The sequence below is a fragment of the Rhinolophus ferrumequinum genome, chromosome 14 (genome assembly GCF_004115265.2).
Source record: "Rhinolophus ferrumequinum isolate MPI-CBG mRhiFer1 chromosome 14, mRhiFer1_v1.p, whole genome shotgun sequence".
NCBI classification, from domain to species: domain Eukaryota; kingdom Metazoa; phylum Chordata; class Mammalia; order Chiroptera; family Rhinolophidae; genus Rhinolophus; species Rhinolophus ferrumequinum.
Window position 1 is genome coordinate 68,530,910 of NC_046297.1, and position 19,160 is coordinate 68,550,069.

The following is a 19,160-nucleotide window of genomic DNA, read 5'->3' on the forward strand; positions in this document are numbered from 1 at the left end:
GGTAAGTGTCAGGAGCTATCTATACGACTTGTCTAAAATTCTACAGCAGATACCTTAGTATGATTCCTTTGATCACATAATCTAACAATGTGGAGGATGATGGAAAGAACTGTGAGCTTCTTGAATATATAAATGTATGTTTTTCAATTTGATGAAACACGTAAGTTTATATATTCAAAGGACCTATTGACTATTTTGTGGCCCATGTAGCACCTTGGATGGCCCCGGTGGGATATAGATAAGGAAGCAGGGGCCTTAATGAGTTTGAATATATATAGATGAACTGAAATGTCACAAATGAGTTAGATGCACTATCAGTGGAAACTACTTTATTCCTCTAATCACATTGAAGATTTTTCTAGATACATACTGGAGGTTAAAAGGATGAATAAGACAGTACAGTTCAGAGTGATGGGAATTTGTATAAATTGTTGATTTGCATAGAGTAGGAAATGTGAGAAACACTTGATATAGCCTATGTCATTTTTTTTTCCTTCACAATAACACTAAGAAGTGGGTTCTATATCCCATTTCACAACTGAGAAGACTGGCTTGGAAAGTTCAGACTTTTGATTAGTTTGACTGTTGGGAGGAAGGCAGAAGTTAAGCTGTAGGCACAGCCAGGAGTTGAATTCAGATCTGACCCTGTGTTCTTGGTTTTGACCACCATGTTTTTTGTACCAATTTTTATGGGCTTGCATGAAAAAAAACAAAACACAAAAATCTTGATTTGTAATTCTCCTAAAAGGAATAAAACAAGTTATCTAAGGGTGAAAGTCTTATTAGATTTTGCTTCTTTTTGATGATCTTGACAGTTTTGAGAAGTGCTAGTCAGTTTTTTTTATAAGATGTCCGTCATTTGGGATTTCTCCAATATTTTTGTCATGATTAGCCTGAGGTTATGTGCTTGAGGAACTCAAAATGTCATTTTCATCACATGATATCGACATCACATTAGCCACATGACTCATCACTGTTGCTATTACCTTGGTAGCCTGACTGGGGTCAGTATTTGTCAGGTTTCACCGCTGTAAAGTTACTTCCCCACCCAGGATGGAATGTCTACATACACTCTTTGGAAGATTTTTCTCTTCTCTCTCATTTATTAATTCGCTCATTTATATGTATCAGGATGGGCTCATGGATATGTATTTTCTGCATTGGGTTAAAATCCGATATGAATTGTTCAGAGTGTTTCAGCTTTGGCCATTGGGAGTTCTTTCTGTGGCCACTTTGCTCGATTCACATGCCCCCATAATTTGTTTTTAAGTTTTTAAGTACTTTCCTATTTTCTGGCACTACAAGTTGCTCCAGTACTATCTTGTATGTTTTCTACTCTATTCCTAGAATCAGCCATTTCTCCAAGGAACCCTGGTTCCTCCTGTTGGGGAACAATGTTAGAAACCGAGAACTGGGTCCTAGTTCTGCTTGTTACTCCTGGCGTGTTCTGGCTTCGAGGCCCCCTCCTTTAACAGAGCAAAGACATATATGGATATGAGTGTACACTAACCCATGTATAATGACATGTCTATGCATATTTCTATGTTTAACCATCTGCAACTATAGTAAACTAATCATGAGTTTGTATTGATGTCTCTAGTTCCATCCATCACCATATTGATTATTCTGGCCTCTTCCCCTTGCTTATCAATGACCTTCGCTCCAGCATGAGAGGTGTGGCTCCCACCAACCGCCATCCATTGGTGATTCAGTCGCAGCATACACGTGTAGTGCTGTCAGAATCGTTCGCTTGCACCCTCACCCCTCTCTATGGGAAATAACAGTATCAACTAGAACAATGCTTACGTACGGGTGTGTTGGCCTTTAGTCTTACAAACTTCACTCATCCCTAAATTTACTTACTTTTCCTCCCAACTCCTTCAGTAAAGTTGTTTTATACATTTTTTAACGTAGTTGAAATGTTTTGTCACATTTAGCATTTCATCCTAGGAGACCTCAATTTCCTAAACAATGTATATTTTTTTAGTTTGCATACATTCAAGTTCACTCTTTGTGTTTTAAAAATTCTGTGGGTTTTGACAAATGCTATGTGTAATGTAGCCACCATTTCAATTTTGTCACCCTAAAATATTCCTACTGCTTCATCTATTCAACTTTCCCTTCTCCCCTGAACTTTTGTCAATCACAGGTTTTTGTTTTTTTTAACACATCTCTGTCGTTTTTTTTCTTGTCTTATATGTCATGTAATTGGGGTTCCACAGTTTGTAGCCTTTTCAGACCAGCTTCTTTCCCTTAGAAGCATGCGTTTAGACTGATCCACATTGTTTCGTGGATTGTTAACCCATTTCTTTTCATTGCTGAGTAATATTCCATTGTATGGATGTCCCTCAGCTTGCTTGTCCATTCACCTATGGAAGGATTACTTTAGCTGCTATTAAAGCTGCTGTAAACATTTATGTGCAGGTTTTTGAGTGGAAGTAAGTTTTGAAGTCATTGGTTAACTACCTAGGAATACAGTTGCTGGATTTTATGGTAAAACCATGTTCAGCTCTGTAAGAAACTGCCAAACAGTTTCAGAAGTGGCTGTGCAATTTTGCATGTCTACTGGCAATGAATGAGAATACCTATTTCTCCACCTATTTCTTCTATTGATTGGTATATTTTGTTAGTTTTGATTTTAGTCATTCTAATAAGTATGTTTTAATTTGCATTTCCCTAGTGACAAATGATGTTGAGCATCTTCTCATTTGATTATTTGTCACCTGTGTGTCTTCGTTGGTGCGCTGTCTGTTCAAATCTGTTGCCCGTTTTTAATTAGGTTTGTGTTATTATTGAGTTTTAAAAGTTCTTTGTATATTTTGGATAGAAGCCATTTTATCACAACGTGTTTTGCAAACGTTCTCCTTTTTTGTGGCATGTCTCTTTATCTCTTGCGTCTCTTAACAGTGTTCTTCTCAGTGTAGAAGTCTTTAGTTTTAATAAAATCCAACTTTTCAAGGTCACGTAGATTTCTCTTATATTTTCTTCTGTAAGTTTTACATTTTACATTTAGGTCTAAAATCCACTTTTGAGTTAACTTTTGTGAAAGATGTGAGTTCTATATCTAGGTTCTTCATATCTTTCTTCCTTTTTTTTTTTTTTTTTTTTTTGCATACGGATATCATTTATTCCAGCTCCGTCTGTTGAAAAGACTATCATTTCTCCATTGAATTGTCTTTGCTCCTTTGTCAGAGATCACTTGACTATATTTCTGTGGATCAATTTCTGGGCTCTCTATTTTGTTCCATTGATTTGTGTGTCCAGTCTTTCACTAGTACTCACTGTCTTGATTACTGTAGCTTTAAAGTAAGTCTTGAAATCAGATATTCTGAGTTCTCCAACATTTTTCTTCTTCACTATTGTATTGTCTCTTCTGGGTCTTTTACCTTTTTATGTATTTTTTAGACTATGTTTGTCCATCTATAAAATGGCTTGCTACGATTTTGATTTGGGTTGCATTGAGTCTATACATCAAGTTTGGTAGAATTGGCAACTTAACAATATTGACACTTAAAATCATGAGCATGGAATATTTCTCCTTTGATTTGTTTAATCAGTTTTGTACTTTTTTTTACATAGAGTTTCTGTACATATTTTCTTAGATTTGTACCAAAACATTTCTTTAGTTGTTTCAGTAAAAGTTGTTGTGCGTATTCTTTGAAAAGACTTAATTTTTTTTAGAGAAATTTTAGGTTCACACCAAAATTGAGAGGAAGGTACAGAGATTTCCCATGAACCCCGTGCCCCCACACATGCACAGGAACGTATGAAACACTTCACAAATTTGCATGTCATCCTGGAGCAGGGACCATGCTAATCTGTGTATCACTCTAATTTTAGTATATGTGCTGCCAAAGTGAGTAGTGTTACCGTGTTTTAATTTCAAATTCCAATTGTTCATTGCTATTATATAGGAAAGCAGTTGACTTATTAACTTTGTATTCCAAGACCTTGCTTTCTGTGCTTATTCTAGGAATGTTTTGTTCGTTGTTTTGTTATGGTTGATTCTTTGGGAAGTTTTACGTAGAAATGATGTCACCTGCAAACAAAATTTTTCTTCCTCCACGATCTTTTAAGTTTTATTTCCTTTTCTTGTCTTACTGAATTCGGTGGAACATCCAGTACAATTTGAATAGAAGTAGTTAGAGTAGTCAGCCTTGCCTCATCTTCATTCAGTCTTAAGGGGAAAACATTCGGTTTCTCACCATTCAGGATATTAGCTGTCGGTGTTCTTATTTTTGTAGGTGTTCTTTTTCAACTTGGTGAAATTTCCCTCTATTTCTAGTTTGCTGAGAGTTATCAGGAATGGTTTTGAATTTGTCAAATGCTTTTTCTCCATTGTATGATCACATTATTTTTCTTCTTACGCCTTGTTGATGTGGTGGATTACGTTGATTTTCTAATGTTGAAATCTGAAGTAAGCCCCGTTTGGTCATGGCATGTACTTGTTTAAACATGGATGGATTCAATGTGCTACTATTTTTGAAGAGTTCTTGCATCTGTGTTTATGAGAGATGTTGATTAATAGTTCTTTTTAAAAATTTAATAATGTCGTCATCTACCGTGGTTATTAGGGGTCCTTGTTCTTGGTGGCCCTTGGACCACAGGTCTCATCCTGTGGAGGCCAGAGGGCAGCTATGCCAACTCCATGGCGCCCTCCACAGGCTGCCCTGTGCCGCTCAATCCCTCGGCAAGCTGTGACTCCCAGAGGGAGACTTAGGGAAAAAAAGATCTTGGGAGGCATCTCCTACAACAGGTGTCCATCAGGGGTCAAGGCCAAGCCAAGGCCATCACATCTGTCCTCCCCGCTGGCCCAGGTGAGTCCCAGTCTGGGACTAGTAATGTAGAAATAATTTTCAGGAGGCTCTTCCAATGACCAGCCTCACAGAATGAGTTAGGAAGTGATCTCTCTGATTGTATTGTCTAGAAGAAATTGTGGAGACCGGATATCACTTCTTCCTGTAACATTCAACAGAATTCACCAGTGAAACCATTTGGGCCCAGTGCTTTCTTTTTTGGAAGATTATTAATTATTGACTACATTTCTTTTATAAACATATTTATTCAGATAGCTTAATTCTCCTTGTGTGAGATTTGGTCATTTCTGTATTTCAAAGGCTTAGTCCAGTTCATCTAAGTTAACAGGTTTGTGAGTCTAGAGTTGTTCGTCATCTTCCTTCATTATCCTTTAATGTCCTTGAGATCAGTAGTGATGACCCCTCTTTCATTTGATTTTTCTTTTCTTTTTTAGCCTGCCTAAAGGTTTATCAATTTTATTGCTATTTTCAGAGAACCAGCTTTTAGTTTGTTAATTTTCTCTTGTTTTTGGAAATCGACTTTTTTTGCTGTGTATCTGCTGTCCTGATTAAACTAAAGAAGAGGGAGATAACTGATATGTAGGCAGCATGTTATCTGCTGCAGCTGACCTTATTTAGAGGACATTGTCCATGGGAGATGGATCAGGCTGAGCCTTTGTTCTCTGGTATAGCTGCATTTTCTGCCCTCATTTTTTCATAGGACTTACACATTTTCTCCAGCTTGTTTCTTAACTTGAGCCATTCTTGATAGAGCTGCCTGCTTCCTTCCTCTCTGTCTTGGAGTCTGTTTTATGTTAGAAATACATGGATAGAAAACATTTTGTTTGTTTAAATTAAGAATGGTGTTTTCCATTACTGGATCATAGATCTGTCCTGTAAAATGTATTTGATTCTCTCACGGAGTGGTGGCGTGTACTTTGGCTCCTGGCTGTGCCAGCTATGTGTTCTCAGACAGTTTTAAGGTCGCTCTTGTTCCTCAGTTTCCTTGTTCATAGACGAGCAAAATAAGGCCCACTTCACTGTGTCGGAGTGAAAGTTGGATGTGACCCGGCCTGGCACCTTCCCAGCTTCCTACTCCATGTCCTAGCCAGGAACTCGTCTTGGGGCTTCTCTGATGTGACCATACTTATCGTTGCTGGACTAGCTGCCTAAATGACTTCACTTTTTTTTTTTTTTGGTGGATACCTATTTTTTCTTTTGCTTTAGTTTTTACTTTGTGTATGGGTTCCTTATTATTATTATTTTTTTTTACAGAAATATGGAACATTTATTTTTCTGAGGTATAAATGTATGTGAACAATGGAGTGTTAGAAAAGATGATGAATATCGCTAATTTGACCCTCTTGCTTGCAGGGGAAGGGGAGGAGTCACAGCCCGGCCAATTGGAGTTGGGGTACCAAGAGGGACGCCAACATCCAGGGGCGTGCTTTCCACCCGAGGGCCAGTGAGTCGGGGAAGAGGACTTCTTACTCCCAGAGCAAGAGGAGTCCCCCCAACTGGATACAGACCTCCGCCGCCACCCCCAACACCAGAGGCCTATGGAGATTATGTAAGTGAAGGTCCCAGGCATCGACTTTGGTGATCTGATTGACCCAATCCAGATATACCCCTGGGTGTTGTAACCAAGTATCCCCTCTTACCTTGCTTAGTTCCTGAATCCACCTTAGTTCAGCAGCCTTTATTGAGTACTAAATAAGTACCTGGCACTAGAAGTACAAAAAAATGAAAAAGAAACAGCCTCTTCCATCAAATAGCTTAAATCTAAGATATGAAAGATGAATTTGGACGGTGGGAAGGTTCAAGATTAGGATCAAGGAGACATGTTATCCCGCCCTTATAGGATTTTAATGTAACGTTCTTTCATACTCCCTCCAGATTGCCTGTTAGTAATTCAATCATTTAAAAAATAATTGCCTACCTATACCAAGCTATTTTTACCCTGAAGTGTTTTTTCCTCTCAAGCTCTGCTGCTGAATATGGAGTCTTAGTGGAAAAATCTTTTCAGTGAAGAAAACAAAAAGTTCACAATTTTTAAAATGAATGCAAATCAGCTTTTCATTTTACCATTCAATAATTCTTTGATATGGCTCATAGACTTACTTAACGTAAGAGAAAGGAAATATAACAGTGAAAACTGAGGGGGGTGGGAGCGTTGAAGGGAAAAGGGATTTTTTAATAAGAGTACAACCCGCCTCGGATTCTTACTAGTTTCCCATAAAGGAAGAACGTTAATATCGGATAGATGTTTTGTGTTGGTAATTGAAAGTATTGAAGAAAGAGGACATGACTTTTATCAAAGAAAGGGAAGCAGTGACAGGGCTAAAATGCAGGCACCAATAGTTTTTCATGTGTTACTTCAGTGAAGGCCTCTTGCTAGGTGCTTAGCACCTCTCTGCACAGTATCCAGACGGTTTCAGACATCACCTGGGCCTCAGATGGCCTCTTCTGCTTCACCTGCAGCCACTGGGAAAATCAAAGTCTTTGTCCTGGACAAACTGAGCTCTTTGTAATTCCTTGATTCTGCTGTGTCCTCTCAGGCTTCCAGACCTTTGGGCATGCTGCTTTCTCTGCCTACTGTGCTCTTCTCTCTTCATCTGACTCTCTCCTACGCGTCTTCTCAACCGAGGTCAGCTTTGACTAGGAAATTCAGGGGAGATAATAGCTGACCTATTGAGGATTGCCACAGTCATGCACCTCTCTCTCCCCCACCTAGACTGTGACCTCTGGAAGGACGAGGATGGATAGTTTTGATCTCTTTAGTCTTGGCAGAGAGTGCATACTGGGAGCTCGGTGAACTGTACTTAACAAATCTCATAATAGCTCACTTTCATCATTTTGCTATGCAGTTGGGGAAGGATGTGGCCTCTAGCTCTTCTCTTGCATTCCTTACAGTTGGAGGTGTTTCCATGTATTAATGTTGGTACCAAACGGACAGTAGTAGTCATGCTTTAAGCTCTTCCACAAATGCCGAGTCTCTTAATACCAGCAGGACTGGGAAGCAAAGGAAATGTTGCTGGATTCCTTTTAGGCAGGCCCAGTGTCTGTTTACTTCCACCCCATCGTACTTGGAATTCTCTTACGTTTGGATTAATTAATGAAGACATGGCTGGATGATGTCGCCATAATTATCAGAAAGGGGGTGTGGGTGGCGTGGATCGAGGCCATGCTGTGCCTCAATAGGGTCTGATCGGGTCATTTAACTTCCGTGGCTTCATATCCACCTGTTTCAGAAAGAGCTTTTTATTGCCTTCTTTCCATGCATTCCTTTAAATTTCCACTCAACAAAGCCTGACTGAATTCCCACCATGTGAACATGACACACATGTTCTCTTTCTCAGTGTGTATGTTTTAGTGAGGCTAGCATGCAGTTAGATGAACACAAAAAATTCTGGAAAGGTTAAAGTCCGGGAAGTAAAGGAAATTCAAGGCACTTGGTTTTTCTATTTGTAGCTCTGATTTTTATTGATAAACGATGGGAAAGGCATTAAAACAATTGATTCACACGAATTGTGTTGAGTTAATTTACTCCCTTTCCCGCCCATTGCAATGGGTAGTGGATGGCGGCCATGGGGAAGGCCTGTGTCCTTTCTGGAGCCGACAGGTTTGAAAGCTCTGAAGGAGAAACGTAGCCTTCATTATGTGAGTTCCACGCTCACACCTGGCGCTCTTCCAGGTGCTACTCATCACTGTGGCCGCAGTTCCAACACAGGTCAGCACTCCTGCCTCATCAGCGTTGCCTTCAAACACAGATGGCCGCTTTTGCCATCTTCATTTTAATTTGGCAGCAGTGTGGCAGTTTCATCAACTAGGACAACAACGCTCGCACACACAAAATGATCATTTGCTTTCTGAGTATGCTTTAGGTGGGACAGTCACAATGCTGTCGTGGATACATCGTCCCCTTACCCAAGCTGAAGTACTGTCATGAAGAGTTGAGATCACAGGTGCTGTAATTTTCCCTCTTAATTTTGTGTATGATATGTCTGGGAACATTTATTAAAATTAATAGCCAAGAACGGATATTCCCTGCTTGGCCGAGCATTTTGTCAGCCCTCTACACAGTTACAGGGAAAGCCTCAGTAGTTCAACACGGCCTAACAAACCTTGATGGGATGGCAGCTGGCAGGAGGAGGAGACAAGCCCCCTCACCGTCCTCCGCTGTTCACCCTCAGTAGCTCTGCCTCTCAGGTAGGCGCTTTTGACCTCACCTGTCTCCACTCACCCAACTTGAATTGAATTTCCTACTTCTAGCCCCTCTAACACAGCTCTGCAGTCTCTGGCATATCCCCAGTCACTGGCCATTGGTCCTAACTGTTTGGAATCCTGAAGATTACTCTGCCTAGGAAGGGGAAAACCCAAACTTTTAAAAAAGGATGTATTTGCTTGCTTGTTTCTAGGATTTTTGGTCAGGTGGTTGCTCTATAAGATATCTAACTTAGAAAGCCTAGGATCCGAAACTCAAAAAATGGGTGTCCATTCATGTGACAGGCGGGAAAGCTGATGTTGGTCTTCTTAAAATATACTAAAATAATTATTCCATTGAACTGGAATAATCATAAATTAGGTTCTAAACTCTATGAGAGTAGGGACAACCTCTCCCCGTTTGCCTTTAGATTAGCACCTAGCATACTGTGTGGTACATAGTAGGTCTTTGGTAAATATTTGCTGAGTGAATGAATGAATGCTCTCACGTAACATTAATGTATAACTTAATTATTAGCATGTATCTGTGTAGTGCAATCATTAGTTATGATTGCATTAGTATATATCTGGTTCTTAGATTAGAAACTTCTAGGGAAAAGCACTATGTCTCCTCATTCATCTCTAGCCACTGGCATCGTGATTGGCACATTGTAAGCATCTAGTGAATGTTTCCTGGACTGGACCTCCCTGCACGGAGACTGGGTCAGTTTTACTGGTGAAGGTCACCCTGCATCTTTTCCAAGCCATCATTACTGGAACCGTCCGGTGGGAAGAAGTAGGATAGTTGGCATTTGAAAAAGTGTCTTGCCTTAGTTTGCCTTGCCTGCTAGCGCTCCAAGGGCAGTTTCAGGTTGTTACAGAGATCAAAGACTGATCCTGTGCAGCTCCCGAAGGACACAGAGAAACCGGTTGTCAGTCTCATCTCAGTATACGAATGGACTGTTGAGAAGGACATACTATTGCATGAGAAGCTCCTCTCCACAAGGCCCTCTCCTCTATGTTACGTCACGTTCTCCCAGCCACATGGTACAACAGGTATCATGATCCTACTGTACCATTGCAGCTGAGGGCTGGGGAAGTCAGTGTCTTGCCTAAAGTCTCATGGGTGATGAAGAAGGAGCAGACGGGAGATTCAAAATTCCAGGCCTGTGTTCTCTCTTGAACAAACAGTGCTTTATTAAAAACAACAAAATCCCCAGTGCTCTGCTAGCTGGGATGATAAGCTCTCTATCCTTGGAGAGAACGCAGCAGGTATTGCCCTCGTCAGGAGCGCTGGCAGGTAGCAGCGCTCTGCGTTAAGTAACCTCTCAGGTCCCTGGCGATTCAATAATTCTCTGCTTTCAAGCTACCTTCAGTGGGTAAGTGGAAATTGAGAACGGTTAAGAAGAATGGGATGAGGTTAAGATTTAAACAATATAATAAACAGAGCACTAATATCACATTTATTGGCAAAAATAAAAATAGTATTTTCACTATTTTAAGGATTTCAGAGCATCTCTGTCTTTTAAAAAGACTTGTCATTCCTTTGGAACTCAGAAATATAATTTTTAAAGATCTTGAAATACATTCATAGTGATAAAGGTTTTATTTCTGTAGAAGTTGTTTGGTTATATAGAACCAATTCGATTTACTTTTCATTTTAGCTTTCCTTTAACATTTAGTACCTGAGGCCATTATTTCCAGAATGAGAAATGAAAAGAAATCATATCAGTTGCCTATTTAAACAAAAAAAATGGGATAAATCCTATTCTTTTAAATCCTGCCACAACTCCTGCATTTTTTTGAGAAAGTAACATATTTCAGTCCTTAAGGTACTCAATATTCTTCAGATTGTGTGCATTAAAATGAAAGTATTCTAATATAGTTTTAGGCCCAAGAATAAAATTAATGGTATACATTAAAATTATTTTTAGTAAATTGTTGTTGTATGTTCATTGTAAGAATGTACTTTCTTAGCTCAAGTGAGAAAGCCTGATAATTTGCAGGTATTTTCTTGTCAAAACGTGCCTCTTGAAATTTGGCTAATTTTTCTCGAGGTGAGTTGTAAAGGTGTGTGATCATTTATGACGTCGTCTGAGCCAGCTGTCTTCCTCGAGTCACTGTCGCACAATATTCTCTGTGTGTGTGTCATGGAGAAGAACCCCAGTTAGTAAATGAATCTTTTTCATTCTGAGAAGATCGTTATTATAAGGGGACATACGACATACGCAGTAGCTATTTGAGTAGAATAGGCTCACCCTTGGTGAGACCTACTCGTTCTTTCCATGAATTCTTATCTTTTAAGAATAACTCTAAGAAAACAAAGCAATTCAGCATGATGAGCTTCCTTCCAAAAATGAAAAGAGATAGTGATGTGTTTTCAACCATTTGAGTACAAATCGGGACCTTTTCCATTTTTATCTTAGAAAAATTAGACATAATTATAGTACTTTTCATTTCTTTTTTGAGAACAAGAAGTACCTCTTTCCCAAAATGACATCGATTCATTACTTTATGAACAAATAATTAAGTAACTGACAAATTAGTCAGTGTAACCCAGGCTGCAGTCAATGAGAGCACTTTAACAATTCAAAATGTTGGTGTAATTACACAGAAAGACATGTTTGATGCTTCCTGGCAGAGCCCAATTTACATATGAATTTCAAAAGTAAAACCGTATTTGATAAATTGCTTTCGACTCCACACACTAAAAGCCCATGCAATCTGAATAGATGCATGCTCCTCAGTCAGTATGGTAGTTTTATTTGCTATCTCTGAAAAATCGTGTTCGTTTTCATCATTTCACCTAACATATGTTAATAACTATGAGATCTAAATCCCTGTCTGAGCTCTCTGGTATCACCTTCCTGTGTTCATCTCTCCCTAAATGCCCTGCGGGCCTGTGAAAGCTGTGGATCAAGCCGGCACAGAGGGCCTCATTCTCTCCCTTAAGGTGAATGGGACTGCCACATCCCAGGCTCCCAGGGTCTCAGTCATTCATCTTCATTCCATGTATTCAAACAGTAGCCCACATCTTCTCACTGCTTCATAAGTAAGTTGCATCTCCACTTCAGCTGCATTGTAACTGCAGCAGTTATGATGCTTGTCCTCAGGAAACATTCTCACCCACCTCCCAGTGTTCAAGTTGTGGCTCTGATCATATCCTCATAGCCCCTGTACTTGTCGCAGTTTGCAGTTATTTGTTTGTATATTTGTTTTTGTGTCTGACGCCTCCCTAACTTTAAATCTGTGTTTACTTTCATTCCTACCACTTATCATACAGTAGTCATTTAATAAGTACAGGTTGTTTAGATGAATGGATGGATGGATGCGTGGATGGATGGATGGGTGGATGGATGGATGGATGGGCAGACATACAGAAAATTGCCATAGCCTACTTAGTCACACTTCTACTTTTAGTCAGACTTTAGCCCGGGTTCCTTCCCTTAAATAGTGTATTATTCACATTCTGGTGTCTAATGTCTGATAATGCTACTGTCCCCACCCCCTTGAGCCCCAGAACAGAAGAACTCAGTGTGGACTTTTAGAAGGATCTCAGTCTCTTCAGGGTAAAGTTGAGATTCTTCTACGTGACCTCTGAAGATCTTCATGACTGTTCTGCCGTCTCCTGAGCCTCCGTCTCCACACTTTATCACTCTACATTCCATCAGCACCGATTGCAGTTCCTTAAACACACCAGGGAGTGAACCCCGTGTCCCTTTACACGTGCTGTTGGTTCTCTTCAAATGCCTCTTTTGTTTTGTCCACGCCAGCTCTTTCTACCATCGATCCTTTCAGCGGGAAGCCTTCCTGGCCCAAATCAGGCATGGCTAGTTGCATCTTTGGCACACTTGGTACCTACCTCTACGTCCACTCACTTGTCTTTGTCCCCAGTGGACTGTGGATTCCTTTAGGGCAGGAACTATGTCTCTTTTTACTTAATTCTTAGTTTTCCCAGCGCCTCTCACAGGGCCTGACATTTTGGAGATACTACATAAACATGCGGAGGGTGGCCTAACTAATTCTGTCCTTCCATGTTTCATGTGCACTGTTGTTAACCGTATTGAAATAATATTAGGGATCTTCAGCCAAGTTTCGCAGACATAATATGGCTCATTCAGGGACCTAATAAATATGAAAGGCAATACAAATTAGTAAAGAGAGTATTATTCTGAGAGGCATAATACGTGGTTTCTGATCCCACTTCTTGTCAATATCACCACCTATTTCTTTTTTGTGTAAATTATTTAACCTGTTTGGGCCTTAATTTCTAAATGAGCAAAACGGAGATAATGGCACTTTACCTGACACATCAGTGGGTTAGACCATATGTTGTCCTAGTCTCATTTCCAACTTGAAAACGTGATAATGGATTGAGGTTTTCTGAAACTTACTCAGTTTCCCCTATCAGCCTAAAAATGATTTTTCTAATAAGAAACTTTATTTTCATCAAGTTGAAACCTTGATATTAAAAAGAAAGTCACAGAATAAATAAAACAAACATTTTAATGAGAGGAAACAAGCTAAAATGATTGGGTGTGAATCTTTTGAATTCTAACAAGTTTTGAAAACTGTTTTAAAAAATGCTATTTATTTAAAAAATGCGCACTTACTATTCAAGATGTGTGAACTCAAATTGTCTTAGAAATTCGAATCATATTATTTTCTAACTCATTTAATTATGACTGCATCAGCCATCTATTCATAGGAGTATTTACCATTCACTAATATCCCTTGATATCATAATGTTGTGTAATGATTCTAAGCTTTTGAGGCTGAGCTGATGATTTAATCACCTTTAAACATAAGTACAAGTGTTAGGGCATTCTAGATGAAGTCATACAAGTTCATCAGAATATGAAAGCTTTTTCAGTTACAACAGGTCTTCGAATAATGTTTTTTTGTTCAAGGTCATTTCCTTTTAATGTTCATGGAAAGAAAAAAAAAAAATCTGTCCGGGGCCACTGTCTGTGGGATTGCACATCCTCCCTACATTGGGTGGGTTTTCCTGGGGTGCTCGAATGTCCCCCCACCCCCCAAAGATGTGCACGTGAGGTGAATTGTGTCTAACTGTTCCCGGTCTGAGTGTGTGTGGGTGTGTGGGTGTATGACCCCTGCTATGGAAGGACGTCCTCTCCAGGACGGGAGCCCCCCTTGCACCCTGAGCTGCCGGGTCAGGCACCGTCCACCGTGACCTTGAACTGGAATGAGGGGAATGGAAACGCATTCTCTTACTTGTTTTTATGAATCTTCCTTCAATGTATGCATAGCTCAAATTTATTTCAGTGTTGACTTTTAGAAGTGTTTTGAGTCTTTCTTTAGAAGTTTGGTGGTGCTTTGTGACCTAAAAATTTGTGACCTGGGGACTTCCTCACAAACACTTTTCTCAGCTCTTTACACAGATCTATTACAACTTGAAAGTAACACCGTGAGATCAGTACACTTTTCAGAGTCACGTGGCTGACTGAGGCAGAGCTAGCGTTCAAAGCCCGGATCCCATGGATCTGGCTCCAGGCCCCATGTTCTTAACCAAGACCCAGTGTTACAAGGACAAGTCAGTTTCAACAAATTCAAAACCCTGTATTTGCAAACGGAGAAACTGACAAATGAATGGGAACAATTATTTAATCACTTCAGACATAGAGGCTGCTATACATACAAACTTAGAGCAAGAGGCACATGATTAAGGGTGACTGGTTTTACCAATCCTTCTGCAACTACTGTAGGGTATTTCCTCATAGGACAGCCACCATTGCTTAACTTAATCCAGTTTCGAAGAGTCAAAGAGATAATTTAGAACAGGAGCAGAAATCTAAACCTTGGGTTCTGCATGTCTTTTCTGCCTGTTCTTTTGCATCATGGCTCAGTAAAGCTACAAAAAATGAAACTTGCTGTAAAAGCGATGCTACTGTTGCTCTAAGTGGTATCCTCGTCTGTAACATGGCGGTACAGGGACCACCACTTCCTCCTTTGGCATAAGAATGAACTCTTCTGAAATTCTGACAACTAGGAACATCAGGGATGGCCTTTAGGGAAAACCAAATATGTTTTTTAAATGGACGTGCAATTCTTCAATCTAGATGTCGCTTAAAGATTCAGTGAAGTCATACTTCTCCTTTTGAGAGCTCACCTGAAGTTTTAATTACATGACGAGTTTGGGGATTTAGTGCAGATAAGGGCCGTACTGATGGCAGAATTTCCCAACACAGCGACTACTGGCATAATTTTTTGACAGTTAACTAATCTCTAAACTGCTTCAATTATCTTGTTTTCCATAGTGAGAAATTAAATTAAAACAGAGTACAGATTGTGGAAAGGTTATTTATGAAAATGCATTTTAAATATGAATTGAAAAGCCTAGGGACACCTTTTTATTTTAGATAAAAAGATGAAGGTTCTATAATTTTTTACATCCATTTTACCAGAAGCAAAAATAAGTGCCGTGTGCAATTTCCTTGAAATGTCTATCAGGCGCTTCACAAGTCATTCTCTTTTCTAGATGCTTGAAAGATTGACCTACTTTAGAAATGTAAAACTTGAGGAAATAATTTCAGATTTTAAATTTATGAATATGGAGTTTTTCTCTCTGTGTGTGTGTGTGTGTGTGTGTGTGTGTGTGTGTGTCCCTTCGCCTTACTTTAAACAAAATAACCAAGCAAAGTGGTTTATTAAGGGAGTGGAGGTCTCCGAGTCCCTGTTATTAAAGCTGGGGAAGCAAACTGCCTTCCTGAGTAGGCCTGCCCATGCAAGGTGGCTGAGCTAGGTGGTTATGTCTGAGCCAATGTGACAGACATGTCATATCCCTCAGGCGAATGAGCCTGAGGCAGGGAGGGGAACTTGAGAACCGATGGTAATTCTCTCTTCTAATGGATTTCTTTCCTACGAGAACCTGCCGTAGTATTTTTGGCGTTTTCCTCGAGCATTTAATGAGCATTCATAGAACTCAGCCATTGCCTTCAAACAGAGCAGAGCCTCGGAAAGAATACTCACCGTCCCCACTCTGGGTCCTTCCGTAATCCCCTGTGTATTTCAGGTGGTCCTTCTCTGTTATCGGGATCTGGGTGCACATGCCTGTTTAGGGGACTTAGTGCAACCTGATCACTCCTTCATTTGCCTTGTTTCCCATGACATTTGAAATTATTGATGATAGGGGCCATGCCTTTTTATCCACAGGGTCCAGCATATAATAAGTAACCAATGTTTGATTTCTTGATATGGAAACAAAACACAAGTACTATTCAGAGTAAGAACACCTGCAGTTGACTTATATACAGAATAATCAGGAAGGACAAAGGCTAAGTGCTTGATGGGATGTGGAAAGACTTTCTAGAGGAGACAGCGTTTAAACCAAACAGGGGAGGGGCCTAGCGGACTCAGGCAGGAGGAGCTGGAAGGTTCTCCGTGGAGACTGCAGTGATATGTACAGGCGTTGACATAGGGGCGGTGTCCGTGTGTGCAGGGGCGGCCGGACGAGGTTTGTGGGTGGTGTGTCATTGACACGGCATATTATCATCTTTATACTTTTATTTTGATTCTGTTCGCTTTGCTTATAGGTAGAACAGAGTGTGAGGTACATAACAGGACATGGAATCTTGAAAGATACTTGAGGTCAGGGCTAAAGCAGTATCAGGCTGGGTGAGGACTGAGGCAGTGGAGTAAGTGGCCGGTCGCTGGCCATCTGGCCGTGTCCGCACAGCGTGGCGTTATCCTGGGGAGTCCACTACACTGCAGGGCCGGACTCTCAGGTGTATAGGGACAGGCGACATATCACACTGGTTACAAGCAAAGTCAGGAGCCAGGCTGACTGGTTTCAGATCCTCACTGTGCCTTTAGTTGCTGTGTGACCTTAGGTAAGTTGCTTAACTGCTCTTGGTCTCAGCTCCTAACCTGTAAATGGAAATAATTAGGGTTTATCACATGAGTTTGTTATAAAGTTTAGATAAATTAGCATATGGGAAGTATTTTTTAACATAGTGCCTGGCATGTAAAAAGTGACACAGAAGTATGTTAATAGTTGACTCAGAAGCCTGACTCTGCAGTTTACCAGTGTGGCTCTTTCAGAACAGACTCTTGTTAACAGTGCTCCAGATTTTACTACAGGAAGAGCATAACACCCAGTCCTGTGCACACCCACCAGAATGATTAAAATTAAAAGTATAAATTCAAGTGCTGCTGGAATGGGGTTCAGTCGGAATTCTCATCTGCTGTTGCGGGAATGTTAGTTGGCACAGCTACTTCGGGAAAAATGTTTGGTGCCACCTGTTAAAGCTGAGCACATGCCTCCGCCACACCCCAGCGATTCTGCTCCTGGGAACTACTCAACAGAGGTGCGTGTACAGCTGCACCAAAAGGCTCACGGGAGGGCCATGCAGGCAAAACTAGGGAGAAGCACGCTGTCTTCCGGCCCCAGAGTGGGTACGGTACGTAAGCAAGTTGTCGTTTGATCAGACAGACTAACATGTTCAAGCACTGACAGGGGCGGACTCTTAGGAGACACGGACGAGTCACAGCGTAATCAAGTGAAGTGGGTGCTACTCTGATCACATTTATAGAAAGCTCAAAAGGAAGGAAGTGTCACCGATCCTGTTGGAAGTCAGACCAGTGGGTACTTTGGGGAGGACACCAAAGGGGAGCTCCCGGGGGACCGCTGATGGTCCCTTTCTTGTTCTGGGTTCTGGTTACAGAGCTGTGCTTACTTGGTGAAAATACCCTAAGCTGTGCACTTAGGGTTTGGACCTTCCTGTGCATTATTTTTTGTTTGACTAAAAAGATCAAACATATGATGAAAAGCAAATATAAATTCTCCCTGGAGAAATGTGTCAGCATAGGTCTTAAATTATTTCTGGAATTTTCCTTCTATAATTGCAAGTACTCAGTCAAAAATTGTAGGCATGCGAGGAGGCACCATAAGAAGAAATTAAGAAAACTGTAGAAACAGACCACACATTCAGATAGCAGACAAACTTGAACTAAGCTCGTTATAGTCAAGGATAAGATTGATGATTAAGCAGATAAGATAAGCTTGATGATTTAAACAGAGAACTGGAAAATGCAGAAAACATAGGTATTCTAGAACTGAAAAATATAAAAAAGAACTAAATAAATGGTTTTAACAGCAGATTAGACACCGATAAAGGAAGAGCTAGTGTACTGGAAATTAGATCAGTGAAGCAGAAAGACAGAAACCTGGGCAACAGAGAAATCCCATGAGGCACAGAGGTCTCCAGTAGCCACCTCGTTTCCCTTAAGTCCCAAAGCCCCATGTCATCTGGCTCCTGTGCTTCTCTTGCTGGCTCCCTCCCGTCACCTCTCCTCTCATGACCTTTGTACTTGCTGTGCGTCCTGCCTGAAATGCCCTCCTCCGAAATGTATACAGCCAGCCCTTTCACGTTTGTGTGCAGTCTCTTTTCTCTAAGGACCCCTCTGGCCACTCTAAGATCTCAAGCCCCCCACGCTCCGACTGTGTTACAGACTGTATTTCTATGTGATTGGTTTGTCCTTCTGCTTCCCCACTGGAATGTCAGCCCCATGAGGACAACACTGTTTATTCCATATGTATCTGCTTAGAACAGTGAGTGCCTGGCACAAAGTCCGTGTTCAACATGCTTCTTTCCCAGGGGAGGTGGAAAAATTGATGGAAAAATATTTAGCGTGATGTACATAACATGGGCTTCATAAAATTTACGTATCCCCCCTTTTCCCCATCTTTGTGGGATTGTTGGTTAAATTTTATTTTCTGTTTACAGTTTTCCCTTCCCTTGTTTGTGGGGTTTCTGGGTTAACTTGTGTGTTATTTTATTTTCCTTTATTATATTTTTGAACACCTTGTCAAATCCAAACAAATCTAATTCTATCGCAGATACAAACTGAGAGAGAAAAGGCATTCTATGAATAATTGACACAGACGTGTTTTTAAAAGCTGTGTTTGGATGTGGATGGGATCAACGCTAACCTTGGTCGGCCGTTTCTGTATCTAAAAACCACAGTAGTTAATACCGGTATTTGCCGACCATGGAAATGCAGACATTGCAGTTTAGACAGTTTTAAGAATGTATCACATTCTACAAAAGACAAAAGCCTGAGTAGCTCTGAGTGTTTCTCTGGCCTAATAGCATGAAAGTGTTAAATGGACTAGATCTTTAAATAAAATGAAACTGTCTT

The 19,160-nt window shown here is 40.5% G+C and overlaps 1 protein-coding gene and 1 non-coding gene across 6 annotated transcripts in view; one reads left to right on the top strand and one right to left on the bottom strand.

Moving 5' to 3' along the window:
- KHDRBS3 (KH RNA binding domain containing, signal transduction associated 3) overlaps window positions 1–19,160 on the top strand; it is a 155,545-nt gene that overhangs the window by 81,112 nt on the left and 55,273 nt on the right. For all 5 annotated transcript variants that reach the window (XR_004425026.1, XM_033126921.1, XM_033126924.1 and 2 more), the window contains one exon: window positions 6,171–6,366. Coding sequence is in view for 4 of the 5 variants with exons in the window: in XM_033126921.1 (XP_032982812.1) it covers window positions 6,171–6,366 (196 nt within the window). In the remaining variant the exon portion in view is untranslated. The remainder of the gene's footprint in view (window positions 1–6,170; window positions 6,367–19,160) is intronic.
- Window positions 3,761–3,864, bottom strand: LOC117034232 (U6 spliceosomal RNA). Its single transcript, XR_004425044.1, has one exon. It is a non-coding gene; the product is annotated as a U6 spliceosomal RNA (small nuclear RNA).